This window comes from Ceratotherium simum, chromosome 16 (assembly GCF_057802395.1).
Source record: "Ceratotherium simum simum isolate JZ-2026a chromosome 16, ASM5780239v1, whole genome shotgun sequence".
NCBI classification, from domain to species: Eukaryota; Metazoa; Chordata; class Mammalia; order Perissodactyla; family Rhinocerotidae; genus Ceratotherium; species Ceratotherium simum.
The window spans coordinates 62511032-62537631 of NC_141915.1; the positions used below are offsets into that span (position 1 = coordinate 62511032).

Here is a 26600-nt window from a genome sequence, read left to right on the forward strand (position 1 = left end):
CATCTGCTGGGCTGTTTTCTGTCGTGATGTAACTCGCAGTCGTTAGCATTTCTTGTTGGTTTATCTTAGTACTGTTGTAAATTTCCTTAACAGATTTCTGACGTCTGCAGAACCATGACCTTCTTAAAACACATTTTGTCATATTTTGCTTGTGACAATCTTGCACGTTCCTGTCCTGTAAGCTCTTCAAACTCGGGCATCCCCCAGAGCTGTGTCCTGTCTTGTCTCCTGACTTGGTAAATGGCCGCCGCCCGCGGCAGCTCAGTTTTGCTTCTCCTTCACTCACTCCCACATCCGCTGAGTGACCTGATTCTGTCACGTCTGCATTCCTAATGGCCCTCAGACGGTCCTCATCTTGCTTCTCCTTCAGCTGTCACCTTAGTCCAGCTCTCACTGTCCTGGACTCCCTAGAGCCTTCCCCTCACCCCTCCCTCCCACCCCGTCATCTGTCTGCAGTCTCGTCACCCACCGCCCTGCCTCCTGACCCTGCTGCCTCTGCGGTCATCTGCCCTCCTTAGCTCTCCTCGCCTTTTGCCCATTGGCGGACTCCCCGCTTGGTTCGAGTTTGGCCTCCGTGCAGACCTGAGTGCTCAGGACGTGCTGGGCACTGCCTGGGCTGCTGGTTCCAGCAGAACGTCTTCTCCAAGGTCAGCCACTGGTTGGTACCGGAGCTCGGCCTAGAACTCAGGCGGCCACCTCCCTTGGCTTCTTCCCTTGAGGCCACTGGTCGTTTCTCTGCCGCTGCTCTGGAATCCTGCTCTGCTCTGGGACACTGGCCTGGGGTGGGTCTTTCTGTTGGGTGGCACCAGGGGCCCTTCGGTGACGCAGGACTGGGCATCATGTCTCGGCTCCACTTCTGTTTTTCCTCCTGCCTCTCTCACAGGCTGTTTCACCGCCTTTAGAGGGGCTCCCCGTCCTACCTGCTTGTGGAGAATCCTCTGCTTTTCTTTCTCTTGTATCCAGAGCGAAGACCTTCCCTGACTCGACTCTCCCAGATCTCACAACTTATGGCACAGGCATGTCCACACCACACCCGTGTTCACTGCGTGTCTGCGCACACATGTGCCCACACAGGATCTGTGTAAAATAGTATTTCCCCCTTCTTGGCTCACTGTGCCATCTCTCAGCCGCCGAGTAACACGTGTGGGTGATGGCTAAGTCCATGGCGGGGCTATGTGGATGGCGTGGCAGCTTAGACATATGTGAGTGTTGGGCATTTCAGAGGCATGAAGTGTAAAAGTGCATTTTTTGGAATAGGTAATACATGTGTGTGGTATAAAATTCAGGAGGTGCAGAGGAGAGTTCAGGGAAAACCGTATCTCCGCTCTCCTCCCTGGTTCCTCCCGGTTCCATCCTGGGGTTGTCGCCAGCTTCATATGTCTTCTAGAGAGAATTGGTTCACGTCACGTGTGTAGGTCTATTGACTTCTGTCCGTCCACGCCGAATGGCGGCACATGGTGAATGCAGTTGGGACAACTTAAGTGCTCACCAGCAGCGGGTTGGTCAGATAGTGACATTCAGCTGTCAGAAATAAGAAGGAGCGCCATGTGTTCATCACACATGGCAGAGCACATCTACAACATGCTACATGCAACATCCGTGTGGCGCTTTTCTCTTTGTCCTGTGAAGCGTCGTTGGAGCGTTCCAGATCTGTATGTATAGTGTAACCTGCAGGTCTCTCCTCCTGGCCGTTGGCGTCTGTCCAGTCTTTTGCTCTTATGAACCATGTGAAGTCAATATTTTTGTGTAAATCATTTCTCACCTGTGTGGTTATATCTGAATGAATTAACAAAAGGTGAATTGCTGGACCAAAGGGTTTTAAATTTCCTGGACGATACCAGTCGCTGCCCATAGAAGCTACACCAAAATGCTGCCCCCAGGATGCTTCTAGATCCTTCCAACAATGGCTGCCAACCCCCCAGACTGATAGTCTGACAGATGGACAAAGGTTTTCTTTCCATTTCCCTTGTGAATGAGGCGGAACCTCACTGCACGTGTCTGAGCGACATCTATTTCCTTTTCTATAAACTGTCTCTGGTGGTATTTTCTTACTGATTGGAAGAACTCCTTTATTTTAAGGAAGTCTCTTGTGGTAGCAGTTGCAGATATTTTTACCTTTTCACTTTGTTTATGGTATATTTTTCCTGGCAGACATTTCTCTTCTCTGGTTATGTGTTTGAATGTACTGATCTCTTCCTTTATGGCTTCTGGGCATGTTGTGTGTTGGTGGCTGGTTCCTCTGTTGCTGAGTTGTCTTCTCTTCTGTGGCTGTTCCACAGTTTATCTGTTAGTTCATCTGTTGTAGACATTTAGGTTGTTTTGAGTTGTTGGCTCTGATCAATAAAGCTGCTGTGAAAAATTACTTAGAAGTCTTGACGTGGACGTATATCTTCATTTCTCTTGGATAAATACTTATAAGGGCTTTTCTGTGTATTTATAAGAAACTGCCAAACTGTTTTTTGAAAGTACATTCTCTCAAGTGATGCGTGCGAGCTCCTGTTCCTCCGCATGCTCACCATCTCCAAATATTGTCTTTTTCAGCATGTTTATTGCTGGCTTTCCTGAGTACACACGACCCATGGTCGACCACCTGGTTGCCAAGAAGATCAACCACTGGGATGGGTAGGTTTTGCGTTTTTGTGTTTGTCTAAATAGCTGTGTCTTTTATTAGCTTATCTGTCAAATAAGAATTCATATTTTTTTTCCAAAGGAGAGATTAAATTGAGCTTTAAGTCTTGAGTATATTTTCTCATTGTAGATTTCATATTTTAAAATAACTTTTGAGAAGTAGCATAAGTTCCGGTCTTCATGTGTGATGTGCTGGTTAATAGTCTGTCTCCGGTTTTGCTTCTGGAGACCTTAGTGAAGTCTCTTGGGTGTGTAAATGTTCCCACGTGGCTGCTCTTGTGTTGGCGTGTCATGGAGGGCAGGTCGCCTCCTGAGGACTGAAGGAACTTAGGCTGCAGGAACAATGGCCACAGCCTCCCACCCCGATTCTGCTCTGTGTGGCCACTCCGGTCTGTAATCTTCTCACTTGTCTCCTGGCAGCCGAGCAGACTTGCATAGCTTTTTCCTAATTACGTGGCAGTTTCAAGGTATGTTAGCATTTCATAGGCAGTTAAATGTGTCTCTTCAAAGGGGAGGGCTCCGAGTGTAATCTAGAACATAAACAGTATCAGCCTGGCTGCTGTTGCCACCTCTGGGAAGGTGAGATTATGTTCTCGTAGGGAGGCTTGGTGTGGCTGTGGATGCAGATGGCAGGTCTGAGGAACAGCACCTGCCCATGGATTAAGTAGCTTCGTTAGATTGGACTGTAGAATCCCAGTTTCAAGGTGGGTATTCCTTGCTGACAGTTCTTTCTGATCTGCTGGGGAATGTGTTCCAGCTTCTGCAAGGACCAAGGCCTTGAGAGTGTCTGTTAACTGCTGTCGTGTGGTGAAGGGTCCAGTGTGTGCGGGGCACATGCACCGAGGTGGGCTCTCTCTGCGAGTGGGCACCTCTACAATAGAAGCATCTCGGTGCCCCTCGAGCTGGGCAGTCCACCCGCCAGGAGCCCCTCTCCTGCTTTCCTTGCTGGTGACCTTCCTGAGACTTGTGCAAGTGTCTGACGTTTGATGCCTAACTGCCGATACGATACCAAAAACTCTCATAATTAAGAGCCAAGATCCTATAAACCGAACCCGGGAGAAATTAGTTAATTTGCCTTTTCCACTAGCTTTTCAGTCAATAGGATATTTAAAACCACAATTGCAAATGTATCACCTGTGGTCTCAGACTAAACTGTTGAGCTCCTGAGATCTCCAGCGCTGCTGAGATGTCCGCGTCTTCTTTCGGTTCTGTCAGTTCCCTCGTGTTTGGGTGGGGCTTTCTTGTTAGGTGCAGATGCATTTGTAATTTTTGTATCTTCCTAATGTATCAACCGTTTATCATTATGAAATGTCCCTCTTTGTTTCATGTTAGATTTCTTGTCTTAAAGTGTAATTTGATATTGTTATAGCTTGAAAGTTGGCAAGCTTTTTCTTTAAAAGTCCAGAGAGTAAATATTTTAAGTCACTTCCATGTATTTTATTGTTTTTTCTTTATACAACCCTTGAACAATGTATAAATCATTCTTAGCTTGGGTCCTTAGAAAAAGAGGCCTCAGGCCAGGTTGGCCTGCAGGCCTCAGGTCAGCCCCGCCCCAGCGACTCAGCTCTGTCATGGCTGCCGCCTGTCTTCTCTCAGTCTGTTTCTCTTGGAGACAGCGTCCCATTGGGTCTTGCTTTTATATGCCGTCTGACAACCTCTGCCTCTTGTGTGAGCTCTTTAGTCCGTTCACATTTAATGTAATTATCAACATGGTTCAACTTATGCCTGTCATTTTGCTATTTGTTTTCTATTTTTTTCTCATGGCTTTTTTTGTTATTAATTTTATTAAATATTTTTTTTTATGGAAATCTTTTTAGAATAAGCTCTAAAAACCTGGAAGTTTTCAGGATGTCTGAATCACAGAATGGAGGGAAAATCTTGTCTAGTTCTACTTTCAGTCAGGTTTGAAGATCCTCATGATAACACCAGCTAGCATTTTCTAGAATGTTAGGATTTACAAAGCATGATTATGACCTTATTATTTTATGATTCTTCAGAGATAGAGATATTTCTGTCTTTTTCTGTCTGTCTTTGGCCTGGATTAGCTAAAAGTTCATAAATAGGGTCTCTCCAACTTTCTGGTAAATGCATGGCTCATGGAAAATGGGGAGCCTTACAGAATTTTCATGAACTTTAATAGTATACATTTTTAAGAGGTATTGGTCCATTGTCTTGGGTTTCTTTTTAAAAGTTTCCTGATACTTAGACATACTCATCAAAAATAATTTATATATCAAGATAAACATAATTTTAAAAAATTTTTGATTGTGGTAACATACACATAATATTTATTATCTTAATCATTTCTAGGTGTACGGTTCAGTAGTGTTAAGTACATTCACATTGTTGTGCAACCATCCATCTCCAGAACTTTTTCATCTTGCAAAACTGAAACTCTGTCCCTGTTAAACAATGACTCCCCCTTTGCCCCTCCTCTAGCCCCTGAAAACCACCACTTTACTTTCTGTCTCTGTGGATTTGATGACTCTAAGAACCTCATGTAAGGGAAATCATATAGTATTTGTCCTTTAGTGACTGGCTTAATTCCCTCAGCATAATGTCCTCAAGGTTCATCCAGCTTGTAGCATGTGACAGGATTTTCTTCCTTTTTAAGGCTGAATAATAATATTCCACTGTATGTACATACCACATTTTCTTCATCTATTCATCCATTGATGGACACTTGGGTGGCATCCACCCCTGAGCTGTTGTGAATAGTGCTGCTATCAACACGGGTGTGCAGATATCTCTGAGACCCTGCTTTCAGTTCTTTTGGGTATATACCCAGAAGTGGAAGTGCTGTATCATATGGCACTTCTATGTTTAATTCTTTGAGGAACCTCAAAAACCATACTGTTTATCATTAATGGCTGCACCATTTTACATTCCCATCAGCATAAGGATCCAGTTCTCCAAATCCTCACCAGTACTTGTTACTTTCTGTCTTTGTGATTGTGGTGATCTTACTGGGTGTGAGATGACATCTCATCGTGGTTTTGATTTGCATTTCCCTAATGATTGTTGATGTTGAGCATCTTCTCATGTGCCTTTTGGCCATTTGTATATCTTCTTTGCAGAAATGTCTCAAGTCCTTTCCCATTTTTTAATCCGATTATTTGTTTTTGTTGTTGTTAATGTTGAGTTGTAGGAGTTCTTTATATGTCCTAGACATTAACCCTGTTATCAGTTACATGATTTGCAGATATTTTCTCCCATTCCATAGGTTGTGTTTTCACTCTGTTGATTGTGTCCTTTGATACACAGAAGTTTTAAATTTTAAATTAGTCCAATTTATCTGTTACCAGCTTATCTATTTTTCTCTTTTGTTGCCTGTGCTTTTGGTGTCATATCCTAGAGATCATTGCCAAATCTCACGTCATAAAGATTTCCCCTCTGTTTCCTTCTAAGAGTTTTATAGTTTTAGGTCTTAGGTTTAGATGATAAATTTAATATTTTTAGATAGAGAAAGCTTATGCTCAGAGTGGCTCCAATTGGAAATGATGTGTGTAACTAGCCCGTTAGGATGGCTACCCACTTTGCAAACTTGGGATTTCTTCCTGCTTAGAAATAAATGGTCTCTGCTCTGAGACCCATTAATCACTCATTCTTCAGAAATGGCTTCCTGAAGATGGACTGTGTATGGAAGGGTGGGAGGGGCACCACCGTGTCTGGCTAACCTTATGGCAGTTAGTACCTGGTGCCGTGGGCATGGGCACGTGGTGTTGAGTGTCCCGGCACAGGAGCCATCCCTGTCGTGAGGAGCTCGCTGTTTACTGTTGCATGTTTCCACCTTAATATTTTTATCCTGTTCGGATGTTGTTCTGTAGTCATCCTAATTATTATTTTAAGGTAGTGACTACTTCCTGCTCTTGCCAGTGCCCTCCTGACTTCTAGTGCTGAGGGGGGCCGGGGGGGCTGGGGGGCTCTCGGTTTGATCAGATGCTGGCTGGCCCCTGGTGGGCTCGGGAGGCAACTCAGGGCTCATTAGCCAGTCCTGGGGCTCCTTCTGTTGTTCTGTGTGTTGAGAACATGTCAAATGTGTTTTGACTGGACATATTTGTAGCTTGAGCCATATGAAATTCCTCATATTCAACCTTTGCAGTCTTCACAGTGACGATGCCCCATGGTTCTGCCCAGTGCTGGCATCTCTGAATCTTAGGGTGGGAGGTTGGAGACACGTTTGTCATCTAGCCCCTTGGGGATGGCGGCTGTGTCCTGAAACAGGCCTGCATATAGTGCTTTGTTCTGGTCAGTTCTCTCTTCCTGTATTACCATCAGAGGTTAGTTGTTTGTTCATTTGTGTTTATTTGCATTAGTGGTTTTGACTATGAGGCCAGTTGACAGCTCATGTGTACAGTCTGTCCTCTCTTTTCATGAGTTGTATGAAGCTAGAATCATCAAAATGAAGGAACTAACAGTTTTGTCTGTCCCCGCCCCCCAGGGTCATCAGAGAGCTGTCGGCGAAAGCGCTGGGTAACCTGGCCCAGCGAGCGCCTGAGTACAGCGCCACTCACGGTAGGTGTGCTCGGCCATCCTGCAGAGGCCTCACACACCACACATACGCACACGTGTGCACCGCAGACACGCACGCACACACAGCAGGAAGCCGAGCATGGGCCTACTGCTGGTGTCAAGGACTAGGGGCTGGAAAACCGCTGTGTTTCTCCCTTGCTGAGAAGTGTGTGTGGAACTGGTCCGTGCTTAATTGGGACAGAACACAAGCCAATTGCCACAGCCTCTGTGAGGACAGACACTGTGAATGCCGTGTCTGTGTGTCCTGGGAGCAGGTGCCGGTCACAGCGGGGCATTGATGGAGCGTGTTATGTATCATGCGTACTTCAGAAGAAGCCTTTTTTTAAAAGAACAAGCGAAGTAATTCATAATGTAATATATTGAAAAATAGGCTGGTTCCCTGGCTTCCCGGGTGGCTCCTGGCCGTGGGGGTAGCCTGCTGTTTTGGATTTGCCAACGTTGATGGGACCGGCTTGAACTAGAGCCTCAAAGTGTGCGTCAGCGTGGAATTACCCTGGAAGAGGACTACAAGTCTGGACTGATTACACTTCGTTATCGTTGAGGAAAGAACCTACATGTGTTTCATCGTGTCTTTTCTACTTGGAATAATTTAAATGTAGGGAACAATACAAATTTCTCAAAATTATACTTATTCCCACTGACATTTATTAGAGTGAGTCACTAGTGGTCTAATCGTAGTTCTTCACTTAGAGTTATTGATTTTACTTAGGTGTGTGTTTCACACTCTCTGGGACTTTAAATGGAGATTTGGGGCCTGTTAGTTCCTAAGGGCCCTTTCAGCTTTGTGGCCTGTTAATTACACTTACTCGGGAATCTCGCGTGGCGCTCCCTTACTTACCTTTAATCTACAGTCTTTGCTGCCTGCACGAAGGGGTGCTCGACCGTTGTCCTTTCTTCCCAGTTCGGGAGTGTCGACGGCCCCAGGCTAAGGAATTTCCCGATTCTTAAACACTGACTGCTACCGGCTGCCACATTTGAGGGCCTGTGTGGGGGCTCTTCCTGCTTTTACGCCCTCTGCTGCATTTGTGCATCTGGGGAGGCTGAGGCTCAGAGCACTGTGCGTTCCCCAGGCTGGTGGGGCAGAGCCAGTGCGGATGTGGCTCCTCGTCTGCACTTTCTACCAGGCTGTAAGGATTCTGTGACTCTGCTCTCTGTCCCCAGAGCACAGAAGGCTCGGAGGCTGCCTCTGCTTGGAGCAGGAGAGAGCAGGCTCCTGAGCTGGGGTGCACCGCGTGTGGACTGGAGCGCCCTCCGCTCGGCCTGTGTCCTGCTCTGCCCACTTAATGACACGAAAGACCTACGAACATTCTGTTTTCCTTCTTCCCTGCTCTCTGTTCTTGACCCGTGTCACCCACCCTGTGACCAGGAGACCCGGGGACCGTGTGCTGTTTGGGGTGTAAGAGATGTCCTTGGTCAGGTTCCCGTTCACTCTGAGTGCCGAGGGAGGAGCGTGGTATGTTGGCGACTTCAGGTCAAGTCCTGGGTGTTGCGATAATGATCCTGACAAGATCACTTTCAGCAGGCACGTTTCTCTCTTTGGATCCTGAATCCTCGTCTGACAAATTATCCTGTGTGCTCATTCGTGTCCTCCCGCCCCTGTCCTTTGCAGTCTTCCCACGTCTGCTGTCGATGACGCGGAGTCCAGACCTGCACACGCGGCATGGGGCAGTGCTGGCCTGTGCGGAGGTCGCCCACAGCCTGTCCAGACTCGCGGTGCAGGAGGACAGGTGAGCACCCACTCTCCTGTGGGACCCCATCGCTCTCGTGTTTGTTGTTTGACCCATGCCTCGAGTCTGCAGGTCCCCGCCTTTTATTTGACGAGGTTTGTCAGTGGTCCCCTCTCCTCTGATAAGTTGCGCCCTCTGATGGACCCACCGCCCTCTCTCGGGAAGCTGGGCAGGGGCCTCCGATGGCCACAGGCGTTCAGTAGCTGTCCCTGTAGGTCGCCTCACTCTTTCTGGGCTAGTGAGTCAGACTGTAAAGGCAGAGATGGCCTTGAGTAGCTCATATATTCGGTAGTCTTTGTTCGTCCCTTTTAATAATTTAAAAAATATCAGAGAATATAGATTTAAAAGTTTCCACCAGGAACTTTTTCAGTTGGCGAAGTTTTGTATAGATAATAAGCACATGATGCAGGGTCATTTGAGAAGTTCCATGTGTGAGAACGTTTGTGAAGCAGCTGCTTGGTTTTCGTTACTTTTCCTCAGAGGAGGAGAGAGCTCACAACGCACGTAATGTCTGTGACCTGGTTCTTGGACTCAGCGTGAGAAGAACTAAATCATGTCACGTCGCTCTGGGTGGTTCCCTGGGGGCAGGACAGTGAGATGCCCTGGTGGCCCCACTCCTCTCACCAGGGGGCCCCCGGGGTCTGGTCGTCTTTCACCCCAGACTCAGGCTCACAACCACGGTCTGTTTCAAGGGCATCCTGTGGGGGCGCAGTGGCCCCTGTGGGCTAGGCTGAGGATCTGACCTGGTGCCACAGCAGTGCTCCTGGTCCAGGGGAGACCAGGTGTGAATCCTCTCCCGGTGCAGCTGCACGGGGCATACCTAATCTGCCAGTGCGGAGTGTGACAGCACATGTGAGGTGTTGCCCACCAGGGAAGGTCACAGAGACCAGTGCCCAGGGTTTTTATGGGGGGCTGGTCATGTGGGTTCCCTCTGCCGAGCACATACCAAAACTCCAGGCTCCCAGAAGGAAAGCAGGTTTCAGCATAAACCCCATGGTTTGTACAAACAGTCTGGGCACAGAGAGTTACCCTCATCGTTTAGGGAACGGTGGGACCCCTCCCAAAATCCGGGTTTCTGGGCGCCAGCTGAGGGCCAGCCTCACCAGCAGACCCCACCAGGGCCGTGATGAGGCTGCTCTGTCAGCTCCCATCTGGTCACAGGCCCTCACTGCACCTGCAGCCGATCCTGTCTCTTTTTCCAAAGCTGTGAGCTCGGCTGCTCCCTGTCCCCTGGGGCCTCAAGTGCCCCCCCGTCCCCAGGGGTCCTGGCTCTCAAGGACCCCTGGAAGAAGAAGAAGGTCTGAGGGAACCCCGTCCTCATCAGAGGACTGTCTCTGTTGTCAGCAAACTGCTGCCTGGGTCGGAGCTTTACAGAGAAGGTCCTTCGTCACCCCCTTGAGTGGACGCCGCTGTGGGGATCCCCTGCAGGCGTCTGCGGGAGCTGATGGGCGCCCACAAAATGCAGGTCATGCTGAGCCGCGGGCTTCCTTAGTGCTTGCTTCTTCGAGTTCTCAGAGGCCGTGTTTGCATTTCTGCAGGCCCGTCGTGGACGACCTGGACGAGAAGGTGGTGCAGGGCCTGAAGCAGATTCACCAGCAGGTCTGCGTGCAGCGCTGGAGCGTGCCCCTTTCTCAAGGCCTCACGGAGCCTGGGCAGTGTCTGCCTGACCTCTCGAGCTCTCTCCACCCTCCTCAGCCCCATTTGAAGCCTTGGGGTCTGATGACCACAAAGCTTCCCGCTGAGGACCGGTCCTGGGGCCTCTTGGCTAACCTGGGCTCCATCCGCTCAGAGCAGTTCTCTTCATTGGCTTCTCTCTCTTGTGGCCAATGCCTTATGAGTTTGTCTGGATGGGAGGAAATCTCTGAGAAAGTGTGCTTCTCAGAGTTTCTTCTCATGTGGCCAAAGTGTCCTCAGTGCGAGACAGAAGGTGACTGACTGGGCCAGTGCGGTCTAGAAGTTGCAGATAACACTCAGCTCTCGTGTCTCCTCCTTCTGTGGTGCCTGACTGCACTCCTCCCTCGGGAGCTCTGCCGCTCGGGGAGTGTTCTGTGCCTTCTGCTGTGGATGCGGCCTGTTCTCATGCAGACGGCGCACAGAACAAGCATGAAGGCCTTTGATTCCCAACTCTGCCTCTAAGGCAGGAATCTTGAGTCTGAATTACACTCAGATTTTGTCAGTACACTTCTCTAGGGAGAAGTTGTGTGCATTTTTCTGTGTTTCTGAGATTCTCAAAGGCTTCTGTGACTTTGTCAAAAGGGGTAAAGTATAAACTATGGGTCTTAATAGTATAGGAAAACTTCAGAATCACTCGGAATTAAATGGCTTTACTGTTTGTTGTTCTGAGTGAAGTTTTGTATTCTTCAAGATTTTCTTCTTTATATAAAAATATAGCATTTTGATCTCAGACCCTTATCCTGTTGGTGTATTAACTCGCTTTGTGATTTTTGCAAAGCCATTCAGTCTCTTTACTTATTTCTCACTTTTAAAGTGGAGCCTGGCATTCACTTCTGACTCTCAGGACCACTGTGTCAGTGTGCGAGTGGCGCGCTGGAAGTAGTGTAGATTCAGAGAATCTCTGGGCCACGGCTTCTTCCTGCGAAATATGGGTAGCCACGCGTCATGTCCTGCAGTGTTTGCGGGAATTAAAGATTGCATTTAGAGCACCAGTGGCACTTTGGGCACAGGGTGAACCATCAGGAAGTTTTAGCTGTAATGGCAGTTGTGATGCTGTGAGGCGCTTCTGAGTTCTTCAGAGGAAAAAGGGTGGTCAGAAGCTGGGTTGGGATGATTAGTTTTCTGCCCGAGAGGCCGTCTAGGAGAATGGTTATGAATAGGACCTGGGGCCAGGACGCAGGTCAGTGCCAGCTCCCTTCACTGGCTGGAGACCTTCTTCCTCTCTGTGCTTCAGTTTGCCTCCCAAGGGGGAAGGGGGACCGGTGGGCTATCGTGAGGGTTCTGTGAGACAGTACCCATCAGGGGCCCGCGCAGAGTGAAGGGGCTCCATCCTCAGGCCTCGCAGTCGCCTCTGAAACCAGCCCAGCCGAGCCACATCCACCCATGCTGTTTTCCCCTTGTTCTCAGTTTGATGCTCTTTAATGTTGTATACCTGTTGTGTTGTCTTAAAAACCCAAATAACTTACATAACTAAAGAACTTTCAATTCTTTATTTTTAGCTGTACGACCGTCAGTTATACAGGTAAGCTTTACAAGCTTGAAGTTCTTATTTGTGTCTTATTATAAAAACTACCCTGTCAGTAAGGTTGGGCTGGTCCTTGCACGCTTCTCAGCCGCTGAGTTGTGGGGCTTCTGTTGAATTGTCCTCACTGATGTCCGTACTGCACTTCTTTGAGTTGCGCGGGGGTCAGAGCCACTTAGAGTCAAGAGACATGAAAGTCTTGTTGGAACTTTTAAGCTTTATTGAGGTTTCTTGACGTGCAATAAGGCTGGCTCGTCCTGGTGATTGCAGACAGTCATGTGGCCACAGCCGAGACAGAGCAGCCAGCGTGGCTGACACTCCTCCCAGCCCAGGCAGCCTGCCATCTGCCCTCTGTCATCATAGCGCTGCCTCTTCTGAATTTCATGTAGATGGAATCATACCGTGAAGTCTTTTGGGTCTGGTTTCTTTCACTTCGTGTCCTGTCTCTGAGATTCATCTGTGTTGCAGCGTATATAGTGGTGTGTCCCCGTGTCCTGCTGTGTGGTATTGGGTGGTGTGCATGTGCTTGCTGTGTTTGTCTGCGCGCCAGGTGGTGGACATTTGAGCTGTTCCAGCTTTTGGCTGTTGGGGTAAAGCTGCTGTGAACACTAGTGTATGAGTCTTGGTGTGGACGTATGCTTTCATTTCTCTGGGGTGAATACCGAGGAGTGGTGTTGCGGGGTCATACGGTACACGTGTGTTTTTAAGATGCTGATGGACCTTCCGAAGCGGCTGTGCCGTGTTCCTCCCACTGGCTGCAGGTGGGAGTTGTCCACGTTCTCGTCAGCAGTAGGTATAGACAGTCTTAAATGGAGCCATTCCTGTGGGCCACTTTGATTTGCATTTCCCTGGTGATTGGTGACCTTGATCTTCTCCTGTGCTGATGGGTCATCCTTTGTCGTCTTCTATGAAGTGACTGTTTAGATCTTTTGCTCATTAAAAAAATTTCATGGTCTGTCTGCTTACTGAGCTGTCAGTGCTCTTTACATATTTGGGATATAAGCTCTTTGTAGACATATGGTTTGTCAGAATTTTCTCCGTCTGTGACTTGCCTTTCCATTTTTCTTAATGGCTTTTTACTGTGACTGTGTAGGGTAGCATCAGCCTGTTCTTGTTTGGCCTCTTCCTGCCTCCAGTGTTCCAGACAGCCTCGGGCCATCTCCCACCTGCCTTGTCCAGGGCTCAGGCCAGGGTCTCCCCTCCGGAGGCGACTGGGTGGTCTGTTCAGTTGCTGGCATTGCCCTCTCTGACTCGGGGCTGCTCTGAATCAGTGCTTGTCATTTACAGTTGGTCTCCTTTAAGTCTGTGTCCTTGTTTTATTTCAAAATCCCCCTTTCTGGACAAGTCTGTCAGTGGTGAGATTGCATGGATGCAGCCTCCATTCCCACTAACGGTTGGACCTACCCCCACTGCGGAGCGCCATGGCTGAGCGAGTGCGTAGGCCTGAGCAGGGCTTGTCTGTATCCTGCGAGCGTCTCTGGGATGTGGTTGGTGTGGAGGTGCGCTCCAGGGCTCTGGGCCCTTTCTCAGTGACTGTCCTTTCACTCTGGTTGGGCACGGCATTTGTGTCGTCCTGCAGGTGACACGCATCTGCAGTGATTCACAGCTTCTCTTTCCTTCCAGAGTGTGCTGTAGTGGACTTTCCACCAGAAGCACCTGCTGGAGCCTCGTGGACCTAGACAGGCAGGATGGCCCGTGGGTGGGCAGGAGGGCAGGGCTCTGCTGTCTGGCGCAAAGGTGACGTTTTGGGGTCAGGCTTTCTTTAGTGGCTCGTGAGGAGGGGTCTGCACCTCCGCAATCCCGGGGTGGGCTCTGCTGCCGCAGTTCCCATGGGGAGCCCCCAGAGGCCGAACTCCTCCATTGCAGGCCGCTCTCAGCCATCCCTCTGATACTGCCAGCATTTCATCTGTTTTAACAGCAAGAAAGGAGCAAGTCACTTACCCTCATATAAAAAATGTGTTCATTTCTTTCCCGTGAAATGGCTCGAACTCCACTGGACTAAGGAACCACGGCTCAGAGTGGACGGTGAACTGTGCACTGAGCCACATGCAGACTGCCACCGCAGAGCAACTGAATGCTCCTGTTGTGCGCAGCTTTATCTGGAAGCTGACGGCTTCTGACATCTGCTGGCATCTTACAAATTCTAAATGTGCTTGTGGTCTTTGTGTTTTAGTGATGAGTCTCAAGAACAGACAGGAAATACCACTCTTCAGTGAGGTTACCGTGGAAAGGTGAAGCGTGTGGCCTGTGGTGCTGCAGTGCTCTCCGGTGGGGCCCAGGCCAGGTGCTGCTGCAGCATTTATTCACGGTGTGCAACCCACACACACGTCCTGGCCAGAGGCCCCGGCCAGTGACCACAGAAGCAAGGTCATACCACCCCTGCAGTTCAACGCGAGTGGGTGTTACACCCACATCCCCTCATTCTGAGTTCCCATATCCACTGTAACCCCACTATTTCCTTGGAATATGGTTTTCCTGTCGTGACTTTGGGGGTCCCTAAGACCACTGTCAGGCTCAGTGACTTGCTGGAAGGACGCAGAACTCAGTGATTCTGTTCGGCTTGCGGTTATGGCTTTTTGCAGCAGCAGAAAAGGCCCAGGGGGTGGAAGTGCAGGGAGACCAGGTGCGCGCCTCCTGTTGTCCCTTCCCAGTGGAGTCACGCGGCAGCCCTCAACTCTCCCAGCGGTCTCTGGGGCCACACACACGGCTGTTGCCACCCCGGGAGGCCCACCTGAGCCTTGGTGTCCAGGGAGTTGAGCTGATTTAGTGTGGCCCACCTGCCAGCACAGACCACCCGTCAGGGCCCCAGGCCCAGGTGAGCAGAGAACTGTCAGGCACAGCATCCAGGGCTCAGGGGTGACCTCGGTGCAGCTGGGATAGAGCACCAGACCTTTCCAGCTGTGGCCTCCATCTTCTCTGGGAAGTGGCCCCGGCTCTAGAGTGAACCTCCCCGCCTTGGAAGGACGAGAGCTTTGTATCTGTGTGACCCACAGATCCCCCCACTGGCAGGAAGGAAGCAGAACCAGAGCATCATGGAGGTTCTGACAGGCTAACGGGGAGCTGTCCTTGTGACACCCCAGGTTGTCAGTGCTGGCCCGCCGGGCAGGGTTGTGCTGGGAGAACCGCTGTGCGCAGTGGGAGCTCTGAGCATTGCCATGTCCAGCAGGGTTGATGGAAAGTTCGTTCCTCTTTGGGGAGAGGGGGAGGGCTGGGAGTGCTGGCCAGGCTGCAGTGGCTCACGTCTCACTGGGAATGCCCAAGTTCTCAAACCTGACAGCTCTGAGGGGCGTGTGCTGCCCATCAGTGGGCCCGGAGCGCACTGGAAGCCCTGGGTTGAATTTCCCGTGACGCTTGAGTACGTGGTGGCATTATTGCTTGTGACGGCCACATCCCAGTCCCTGCAGGTCGTCCAGCAGTGTCAGGCCCTTCTGCAGGAGTGGTGACAGGTCATCATTTGCAGAAGAGAAGCACAGAAGTCTTAATCTTAAAGAAATGTGAACTTTGGGTAAATGGAAATGGCAGCTCACATAGTCGAGTGAAGATGGATCTTGACCTTGGAATGGGATATGCAAGATGCATGTGTGGTCTGCGCGTTGAGGCAACCCCCAGGCTTGGGCATCACTGTGGCCCCCAGCCCCATGCTGTGGTCCTCCAGGGAGTGTGCTCCTGTCCCTTCTGTGAGTAAAGCTGAGGCCCTTTGGAGGCTCCTGATTCAGGTGTCTTGGGAGCAGTGGCCATGGGGCCTCAAGGGCGCTGGGTCTCCTTGGTCTCTGCGGGGCTCTCCCTTTGCTTTCTCGCTGATCTGAGTGGCATGAGGAATGCGTTTTCTTTGGTTTCCTGTGCTCAGAAAAGTCTCCCTGGGACAGGGTGTAGAAAGGACTGCTTTTCTTCCACCTCCAACGTTTCATCTTGAATTATGGGCCTAAACAAAATTAAAAGAATAGTAAAATGAATCCCTGTACCTCTTTTCCCCGGCTTCATCACTTATTAACATTTTGACCATTTGCTTTGTCTTAGCTAGTGGGCGTGTCTCTCTTTATACTGTTTGTTTTTTTTTTTGTGTGGAAAGTAAGTTGTAGGCATGGTGTTTCAGCTCTAAAACCTGAGGATGCGTGCCCAGAGAGCCTTCTCCTGCATATCCTGCACCATCATTCTTCACAACCACACTGTCAGCCGCAAACCCACGGGACTCATGTGAGCTCAGGTCCCCCCAGTTGTCTTCCAGTGTTCTTGTAGCTTCCGCCCTCCTCCATGAGCCAGGATCTACTCAGCTTCATGGACTGTGTTGGAAGTATTCAGTCCCTCCTCTTGTTTTCCGTGAGATAGTCTTTTTTTAAGAGTTCAGGCCAGTTGTCTTGTGTAACATTTATCTCTCATTCTTTCTTTGCGTGTTCAACTTTCAATCAGCCCCAGCTTGAGGGGGCCCCTTCAGAGGTCTGGAGCTGTCTCTGTGCTGCTCCCCAGCCCCTCCGATTCCAGCCACCTTGGCCTCCCCACCTTCTCTCTGGACCTCCTTGCCTCAGCAGGACAGGTGGCTCTGCTGGGCTTCACTCCTTGCTCTGTATCTGGAACCATCCTCAGGCTGTGCCCTGGGGCTCGCTTCCCTCCTCCCGGGACCTCTGTTTTTCAGTGTCTGAATCTTTGTTACATATATTTTGTCCGGTTTTCTAGTTGTTTAAGGCAAGAGGGCAAATCTGGATGCTGTTACTCTATCTGGGCCAGAAGCCAGAGTCTCATAAATTAATTTTCTGTCTTCTCATCCGAGAGCTTCTTATATTCATGTTTCCCACCCTCCTGTTGCCAGTATGTTAATGAGGTATCTAGAACAGGTGGGGTTTCCTCTCCTGGTTTTGTCGTGATAGAACATTAGTGGTCTCTTCCCTGGGCTACATGATGATTTCTTTTTGGTGTCTTAAATTCCTTCAATCTTTACAAAGTGAGACTTGAGCAGTATTTGGAATTTGTTCTGTGTGGTTGTATGATGCGATTAACACCAGTAAAGATCATAGTGTCTAGTAAAAACTGAAAATCAGAATAATCTGTTAGGACTCAAGATGTCTGAAAGATGGTTACAGCACAGTTTTTCATAAAAAGTAGTTCATATTTGTAATAATGTGTTAATTAGTTGCATTTATTATTTTTTGAAGACTCAACTTACATCTGTTACTTGGTGATGATGTTTTGTGTTGTTTTATATAATAACAGACTTTAACCCTGAATGTTCTCATTGATTTTCAGGGGTCTAGGAGGAGAACTCATGAGACAAGCAGGTGGGTCTGCGCGACGGAAGGCTGCAGATGGTGGGTTGCGATCCTTTATTCCCAGTGTTGAGGGAAGAAAAAAGTCCTAAGGGTATCGACTTCATTTTTTTCAGTACCATGAAGTTTCCTGAGTGTGTCCTTTGGCAAAAACCAGTGGCCGGGTGGTTTTCTCCATCAGAATAACTGCCGCGGCGTGCCTGGCCTGCACACATGAGCTTCCGAGACCTGCCCCAGCCCCTGCTCCTGTGCGTCCGCTGAGGCTCCAGGCTTCTGCTCCTGGGGTCTTGATATCTTTCGGTAGCCACAGGGTTGGTAGTAGCTGGGGTCAGATGGGTGAGCGGAAAGACAATTTGTCTTTCACAAAGGGGTGATAAAGTAAGGGATGTCGAACATTGCTATCTTTCTCTCTTCAGTACAATATTAAAACTAAATGGAACTGTAGAGCAAAGAGCAATTTTTCAGATTATATTTAAATGTTTGCAGGGAACTCAAATGATGCCAACATGCAAACATCTAGATTTCCTGAATCCTTTCAGCTAAACCTACTAGAAAACCTAGGACTCATGTGCTTGCCTGCTGGATGTTAATCAGCTGCCCAGTGGTCCTGGTGGTGCATGGGCCCCGGGTCCAGGAGAGCCCTTCACTTGGGGGGGCGTGTGGTCACTGGGCTCCAATGTGGCAGACGTGCCCTTGGTGAGCAGGAGGCCAGTGATGAGGACCGGTCAGCACACCGGAAGGCCAGGCTGGTAGATGAGTGGGCAGCATCTCCAGCCCTTACCTCCCCTGCGTGCCCCCTCCCGCCAGGCAGAAGTCATTTACTGAAATCAGCCTGAATTCCTGACTGCTCGGTGCAGCCCCTGGCCTCCCCTCCCAGACCCTTCGGTTTGTGTGGTTGTTTGCGTCTCTGCTTTCTGGCTTCTCCCATGGCTGTCACTGTCCCTCCTGACCTTCTTCCCGTGCACTGCCCCACCCAGTTCAGACCCCCCAGGGCTGTCTCTACCCCTCTGAGAGAGTCCACATCTGCCAGCAGCCACCCGACCTGGGAAGGGGGTTGCAGGGCCCCTCACGCTCTCATTTGCTCCAAATCCCCTTGCTCACCAAGAACTGCCGGTTCTCTACTTTTGCTTGGTCCTCATTTGATTGGGATTCTCGGTTTTATTAAGGACTAGAGATAGCATACAAACCCTTGGAACGGCTGCAGAGGCAGTCTCCCTGCGTTTCCAGAACGCTGCTGGACTCAGACCTTCCACATGCCACCCTGTGGCGTCAGTGCTGCTCTGTGTTCTGCGTTTCGTGCCCAGCCTGTCCCCTCGTCAATCCCCCGACCCCAGATGGCAGCGGTGACTTCATGCAGGTCTGGCATGTCATCCCTCTGTCAGAGGAGGAGCAGTGTGGCGAGGGGCGGCCCAGGGAAGGGGGGACGGTCCTGGCCGGTGGGAGGGCATCAGGGGTTCTACACGTGGCACAGCTGAAGTGTGCTGGGTTCTCGGAGAACGAGGTGGTTAATCCAGGAAGAGGGAGGTGGGCGGTGCGTGTGGGGTCAGTCCAGGTAGGACAGAGCACGGGGAGGGAGGGCACAGTGAGGGTGTGGGCAGGACCTCCTGGGGCTGTGGCCGGTTGCGGAAGAGGTCTTGAACTGTACTGGTGCAGAGGCCAGGCAGTGGGCTATGCCCCCAGGATTGTTCCGCTTCTGAGTCACACCACACAGGAGAGCACTTCCTGACCTGGAAGCGGAAGTCACGGTCTCCTGGGATCAGTTTGAACAGCGATGTTGTCAACAGGCCAGTCCGTCGCGGTCCATATGCTCATCACCTCTGTGCTAGGAACTCACTGGCGTTGGCTGTTTCAAAGCAGACAGGAGGTGACGCCACCAGTCTCAGAGGTACAGGAGACCCAACAAAGACCACGCGTGTGTGTCTGTGGCAGGGGCATGCACACACACGCCTGTGTAGAGCATGGGCAAGAAACATTTAACAGCAAGAGGTAATAAAAGCAGCCGAGGAAAACCAGGGTAAACCCCAGCACGAACCACATAGGCGCTGATCAGTGAGAACGGAAAGCAAAGCCAGGAATGACTTCATGTGAAGCCACTCGCTGTGGAAACATTTCAGGAGAGCAGCAAATGGAAAAGTAGATGAGGGGAAGGAGCGCATGATGGGCAGCAGGGAGATGAGGACTCTTGTCTGTTGATTCAGTGAGCAAGTGTTGAGGACCCACTGTGTGTGGGCTCCAGGAAGCAAGCCCGTGTGCTGAGGACCCACTGTGTGCGGGCTGCAGGGACGTGAGCACATGTGTTGAGGACCCACCGTATGTGGGCTCCAGGAAGTGAGCACGTGTGCTGAGGACCCACTGTGTGCGGGCTCCAGGAAGCGAGCACGTGCTGACGACCCACTGTGCACGGCCTAGTGGAAAACAGAACAGAGCCAGTCCTGCCCTGCGGGCTCGCGAGCTCACGGAGCCAGAGCCCCTGTGGGGTGGGGAGGAAGCCTTCAGCTCGGAGAGGCGGTGGCAGGAGGAACGCAGGGCGCCGAGCCGAAGCCCCAGGGCCCTGGCCGCGCGGCTGGGTCTCAGTCCCCCGTGAGGGGTCGCGTATCCCGGTCAGCGAGGCTTCCGCAGAGTGGGTGCGTTACATTGGCGGTTTCGTCGGACACGTCGTTGGCTGTCCGCAGAGCGTCCCGGGGAAGCCTGGGCTGTCCTGTCCGCACCACGTTGCTCGGGGCCTCGCCTCTCCTGACGGGCCGCCCTGAGGACGTCGGGGGCCGGCGGCAGCTCCCCGCGGGGTAGTTGGTCTCTCGCCGTCCGCGCCCCGCCGGGCTCTGGTCTCCCGCGGGTCGGCAGGCGTCGCGGAGGTGAATCCAGAAGCGGCCTAACCTCGGCCCGCTCTGCCCTGGCTCTGGGCCACGACCGCCTGTGGGTTCTCCGTGCGGAGCCGTCGGATGACCCCGAGTCATTCCCGGAGCATCGTCCAAGGCTCACGATCCATGAGCCGTTCCGGACTTACGGCGTGGCTCGGCTTGGGGTGGATGCGAGTGTCTCTGGGGTCCACTCTGACCTCTGGCTCGCAGCTCTCGAGCACAGCCGGGCCGCAGGGCGGGTCCTACGACTTTCGCAGACGTCCCGCCGCCCGCGGGTCTACTTGTGAGTGGGAACAGAAATTGTTCACCATAAAAAGATCGTCATCCTCGCAGCTGGAGCTGGCCGCCGCGGAGGTGGAGGGGAGTCTTGCAGGGTCATTCCTTCTCGTGTCTCTTGAACTTGGCATCACATGGTACACACCGATTCACATGATGAGCTGTCAGTAGCTGTCGGTGCCGCCAGGTGCGCGGTCTGGCGGCGCTGACCGCTGCTGAGACACCGAGCCGCGCTCTCCCGCCCGTCCACGCACCACAGACAGCTCGGGAGAGACGCTTTCTCGAGTGGCTGCAGAAAAGGATGCGCGGGTCTTTGTGGCTTCCTTGGTTGCGGTGGGGGTGCTCTGCACGAAGTCTCTGCCACGTGACGCCGGGCCCCTCCACCCCGCCCTACGCCGCGCCCTGCCTCCAAGCCCCGCCGAGATCCCCGCCCACGTCCTAGCCGCGTCCCCGCCCAGCCCTGCCATGCCGGACCTTGCGCCCAGCTCCCGCCCCGCCCCGCATGCTGCTTTTGCCTCTTTGGTAGACAGAGGGGAGTAGGGATTCGCCTTCTCAGTTGTTTCTTGGTGATGTTTTCCCGAAAAACTCGAGGTGCGGTGGCTATTCCCGCCTCCTCATTTACCGGCTGCACCCCCAGTCGTCTGTGCCGAAGTAGTTGTGATACAGAAAAACTGCTTTGCCAATCTGAAGATTGAAGAAAAAAAAAAGCAACTGTTTGCTATTTCGGTGTTTTCCTACCACCCCAAATTCTTGGGGGCTTTGTTTGGAAGGATAACTGCGGTTTGCAGTCTGTTGTGGGGGCTGTGGGTGGGATGCTTTCCATTCACTCTCCAGAAGCGCGCTCCACCTTCCTGCCTGTTCTCTGCTTCTGGCGGCTGCCTGGAGGGGGCGCACAGTGAGGGGCACAGCATGAGGGGGGTGCCTCGTGGGGGGCATTGCTGTTCTCTCAGGCCCACTGGCTTCCAGCCTTTTTGGTCAGTGGGAGCTCCTGCCGGGTCGGTTGAAGGAGGAGGGGAGGAAAGGGAGATCAGAGGAGGCTCTGCTGGCCTGTACCCCACAACCAAGGCCATAGCTCCTGGCAGGTGGCCCCGTCCCCACACCTCTGCCCTGCGTGGCTCTTTGTTAACTTTCTGGGGGGTCATTCTGAAGCCACTGCTTCCCTGGTGACCTCGACTGACTCCTTGGTGTAAACTTGGTTTTTTTTTCTCATTCTTGTTTTTCCCTTCATAATAAATTATTTTCCTTCAAGTTTATTTAAGTAAAAATAGTTCAGAAAGTGAAATAGTTCTGCAAAGTGTCAGTGGTCTTGGCCCTACACCCCCAATCCCAAATTTTATTTCTCCAAAATCATCCCTTTCACTTCTCTCAGCTGCCTTTTTTTCTTACCTGCTTGCGTATTTCTAAGTTACGTGCTTGCACAGCTATTTGTTGATGTCTTTAGTTTTAGATGTGTTTATTTAAATGAGACAAGTCAGGTTCTTATCAAAATGAGAAATCTAGTAGATGCATGGGCTGCACGGGCTCTAGTGGCGTAGGCATTTATACCCTTTGACAATGCAGACAAGTCAGTTCTGAGCTACTGTCAAGAATGTCATGTGTCCCCGAGCCGTCAGGTGCCGGTCAGACCGCTGGTCTTTGTAGGTTCTTTGTATGTCACGTGGCACTGATGGCTCAGACTTGGGCATCGATCCAGACTCCTCTGCTCACATACCAGAGAAATAACAGAACAAGCTGGCCTCTGCTGTGAACCCTCATGCAAGCCTATAAGCTGCACAGGAGAATGAGGGCAGTATTGAGTGAGCATCCTCTACCGAGCCCTGGATCAGTCAGTGTATTTAAAGTGATTTTATGTGCAGAACCGTAGCTCTGTGTCCCCAGCTGCCCAGGAGTGGGGCCTCTTCTCCTCTCTTGCATCCGTCTGCTCATTGTGAAGGCCTGTATGCCAAGGCCGTGCTCTGAGGTTTCACCGTTTAGAACCGTAGGCAGCGGAGCTGGCTTGTGGAGCTCAGCTTACTAGGAGAGAGGGAGCACCATGCTGTTGTACAGTCCAAATATATGGGTGCCTTACAACAACCAGTTGTGTTTTTTTTTGTTTTTTTTTTTTTTACTGCTTGTGTGTGTGTGTGTGTGAGGAGGATCAGCCCTGAGCTAACATCCATGCCGATCTTTCTCTTTTCGCTGAGGAAGACTGGCCCTGAGCTAACATCTTTGCCTGTCTTCCTCCACTTTATGTGGGACGCTGCCACAGCATGGCCTGACAAGCAGTGCATTGGTGCACGCCCAGGATCTGAACCCCGGGCTGCCAGCAGTGGAGCGTGCGCACTTAACCGCTACGCCACGAGGCCAGCCCCCAACAACAACCAGTTTTTTATCTGCTCATGCTACAATGTCTCCGCGGTCAGCTGAGGGCAGGGAGTCTGTTCCGCAGTGTGCTTCCTCGGGAATCCAGCTGACAGAGGCTGCACCACCTGTGATGTGGCTGGGGTTCGGAGAAGGAAGATCCGACACGGCTCTCGACGCTTGCACGGGAGCCACGTGCTTCCTACTGCTCTCATTTCATTGGCCAGGGCAAGTCCTGTGACCACACCTGATTTAAAACATCTGTAAAGGTGCAGTCCCTCCACGAGCCTCCAGAGGGGAGGGAAACCACAGTGTTGTGAGCAGCACTGGCGTCTGCCACTAGGGGGTGGGATATTGTCACTTAGAAATCGGTGAAGTGAGCTGCAGCGTTCTTGAATACGTACGGCTGGTTCCCTTCCTCCCGTGGGAGACCAGGGGTCCATTCTCTGACCCAGGCACCACTCCCAGCACACGCATCTCCTTCCCCTCCCTCCTGTGACCACTTCCCGCTTCCTGACACTGTTGCTGTCGTGTCTTCCAGTTGTCTAGATTCGTGTCTAAAATTCATTTAGATTTACCCACATATTTACTGTTTTAAAATCTCTTCATTTCTTTCTGCATTTCTGACGTTCCAAGGGGATCCTTTCCTTTGGCCTGAAGAACAGACACTCCTTAGTGTTCTCCATGGTGTATGTCTGCTGGCAATAAACTCTCTGATTCGTTTGTCTGGAAAGGTCTTTTATTTTTGTTGGGTATAAAAGTTGAGTTAGGCCTTGATTTATTAGCACTTTAAAGATCGCAGTCTGTTGTCTCTCAATTTTTTCCTTTTTTGTTGAGAAGTTATCTGCCCCTCTTTACTCTATTGGAGGTAATCTGTTAATTTTCTTTGGCTTCTTTTGAGATTTTGTCTTTATCTTTGGTTTTCACCGTTTTACCATGATGTACCTAGAATGCGTTTTCTTTGTATTTACCTTGCTTGGGGTTCTAGGGTTAACAGCGGTCCTGTAATCTGTAGTTTTTGTAGATTTTTTGGGTCACTTTTGGAAAAACTCTCAGCCATTATTTCTTCAAATATTGCTGTTCTGTGATTCTGTCTGACCTCTGCTTCTGGGGCTTGAGTCATCTGTGAGTTAGACCATTTCACTTCATCCTTCCTATCTTGCACCCTCTCTTCCCCTTTTACTATCTTTTCCAATTTGGGTATTTTCTGTGACCTATATTCCATGTCACTAATTCTCTCTTCAGCTGTGTCTTATTTGCTATTAAACCCATCCATTGAATTCTTCTTGTGTGTTTTTGTCTTTCAGAATTTCTATATTTATTTTTATTTTTTATTTTTTTGGTGAGGAAGATTAGCCCTGAGCTAACACCTGTTGCCAATCCTTCTCTTTTTGCTGAAGAAGGTTGGTCCTAGGCTAACATCCATGCCCATCTTCCTCTACTTTATATGGGATGCCGCCACAGCATGGTGTGACAAGTGGTGTGTTGGTGTGCACCTGGGATCCGAACCTGTGAACCCCGGGCCGCCAAAGTGGAGTGCATGCACTTAACTGCTGCGCCACGGGGCCGGCCCCAATTTCTATTTATTTTTTATAGTTTCTATATCCTTGTCATAGTTTTCAATCATTTCTTTTACCTCTTTGAGCAAAATAAGCACAGTTTAAAATCTGTGTCTAATAATACTCTTATTGAGAGCTTCTATAGTTCTGTTTGTAAAGGCCTGATATTAGGTATGAAAACTGCAGAAATACCGTGAAGCCTGGGAATGTGTCCTTTCCCAGAGAGCCTTTACATTTGCTCCTGGCTGGAGGCTGCAGTGCTGGTGGTCTGGGGCATCTCCATCCAGTTTCAGGATTTGAGGGATTCAGCACAGGCTTCAGCCAGTTGACCTGGATTTTATACTTATTTCTAGGGATTGGTCCTTTGGATTCAGAACCGTGGTGAGGGGTTTCCTAGTTTCCCTATGGTAGCTCTGGACTTCATGTTTTGTCCCACCAGCCCTGAGAGAGTCGAGAAGCTCTGACCCGGGTTTTGAATGCTCCTCTGGAATCGCCAGCTGCTTGGGGACAGGCTGCTCACTCACGGGCTGTTGGTCTCCGGGGCTTTGCTTGTCGTTCTTTAGTCCCTTGGTAGCTCACCAGTGACTTTGAACACATGTCGTTTGTTTTTAATTTTGTCCAGCTTTTTAAAAAACATTGTCTTAGCTGGTGGGTTGGTCTGAATTGTCTGTTACATTTTTAAATATTCTATTTTGAAATAATTATGGCCTCATAGGAAGTTATAAAATTAGTGCACAGAGCCCCGTGTATCTGTCACCCAGCTTCCCTCACTGATGGCATCTTATCTTATAGTTAATGTCAAAGCCATGATATTGATATCAGTACCATACCATAACTAGACTACAGACTTACCTAGTTTTCACGTGTGTTCATGGATGATGCGTCTAGTTCTATGCAGCTGTGCTTAGGTGTGTATAACCAACACCTCAGTCAAGATACAGAACTGCTCGTTCACCACAAGGACCTCCCTCCTCTCGCCCCCTTCATTCACTCCCTGTCCCCTGACAGCCACTAACTGGCTGTCTCTACAGTCTTTCATTTCAAGAATGTCATGTGTGTGGAATCACATGGTGTGTAAGCTTTTGAGGTGGACGTTTTCCATAACCATAGTGCCCCTGAGGTCCCTCTGGATTGTTCAGTGTTAATGGCTTCTCCTTTTTTTTTTTTTTTTTGTGAGGAAGATCAGCCCTGAGCTAACATCCATGCTAATCCTCCTCCTCTTGCCGAGGAAGACCAGCCCCGAGCCAACATCTACCGAATGGCTTGTCCTTTTTATCCCACTGTCTGCTTGTACCAGAGTTAGTTTTAATTATTCACTCATTTAGGGACGTTTGGGCTGACTCCAGCTTTTACTATTATGAATAAGGCTGCCAAGAATATTTGTTTTTGTGTGAACATAACTTTTCATTTCTCTGGGATAAATGCCCAAGAGTTTCATTGCCTAGTCCTATCGTAAGTGTACGTTTTGTTTTCTAAGAAACTGCCAAGACTTCCAGTGTCTGTGCCATTTTACGTTCCCACAAGCAGTGTACGCGAGTTCCAGTTTCTCCACAGCCTTGCCAGCATTTGGTTTTCTCACTGTTTTTAACTTTAGCCTTTCTGATAGTCGTGTAGCGATATCTCACTGTGGGCTTAATTTGCATGTCCCTAATGGCTAGTGAACTGGAACATCTTCTCATGTGCTGTTTTTTTTTTTTTAACTTGATACGATGCCTTTAAAGTTTATATGCAGGTCGAATCTCTAAGAAAATTATTTAAAAAAAAGTGAGGACTTGGATTTCCTAGTCCTTAAAACATACTGTAAAACTACTCTATTCAGAACAGAATGGCATTTTCTTAGAAGCAGGCAAACAGATTGGTAGATGGAAGAGAGAATCCAGAAACAGATTCTGACATAAAGATACAGATGGACTTGATATGTGACAAAGTATTTCCAACCTTGGGGAAGAGGATAGCTTATTGAATGAATGGCAGTGTCACAAAAGGCCATGTGGAAGAAAGTAAAATTGTGTCTTTACCTCATACATATCCCAAACTAAACTTCTGATTAACTAAAAACTTAAGTACAAAAAATAAAATTAAAAAAACTTGAAAGAAATTTTAGGAGAAATAGTATAACGTCAGTCTCTAAAAAACTTCTCAATTTGGAAATTTTCAAATCTACACAGAAGCAAAGAAAAATAGTGTAATGAGCCCCATGTATCTGTTCTCCAGCTTCAGTATTT

General features: G+C 49.9%; 1 protein-coding gene across 7 annotated transcripts in view; it reads left to right on the forward strand.

Annotated features, from left to right (window-relative positions):
• The window catches only part of TBCD (tubulin folding cofactor D), a 202786-nt gene that overhangs the window by 141034 nt on the left and 35152 nt on the right, over positions 1–26600 (forward strand). For 5 of the 7 annotated variants that reach the window (XM_087441863.1, XM_087441861.1, XM_087441860.1 and 2 more), the window contains 6 exons: positions 2542–2622; positions 7070–7143; positions 8771–8888; positions 10427–10487; positions 12062–12084; positions 17323–17354. In XM_087441863.1, coding sequence (XP_087297989.1) covers positions 2542–2622; positions 7070–7143; positions 8771–8888; positions 10427–10487; positions 12062–12084; positions 17323–17354 — 389 coding nt within the window. The remainder of the gene's footprint in view (positions 1–2541; positions 2623–7069; positions 7144–8770; positions 8889–10426; positions 10488–12061; positions 12085–17322; positions 17355–26600) is intronic. The other 2 variants (XM_087441864.1, XM_087441865.1) reach the window with 1 other exon arrangement.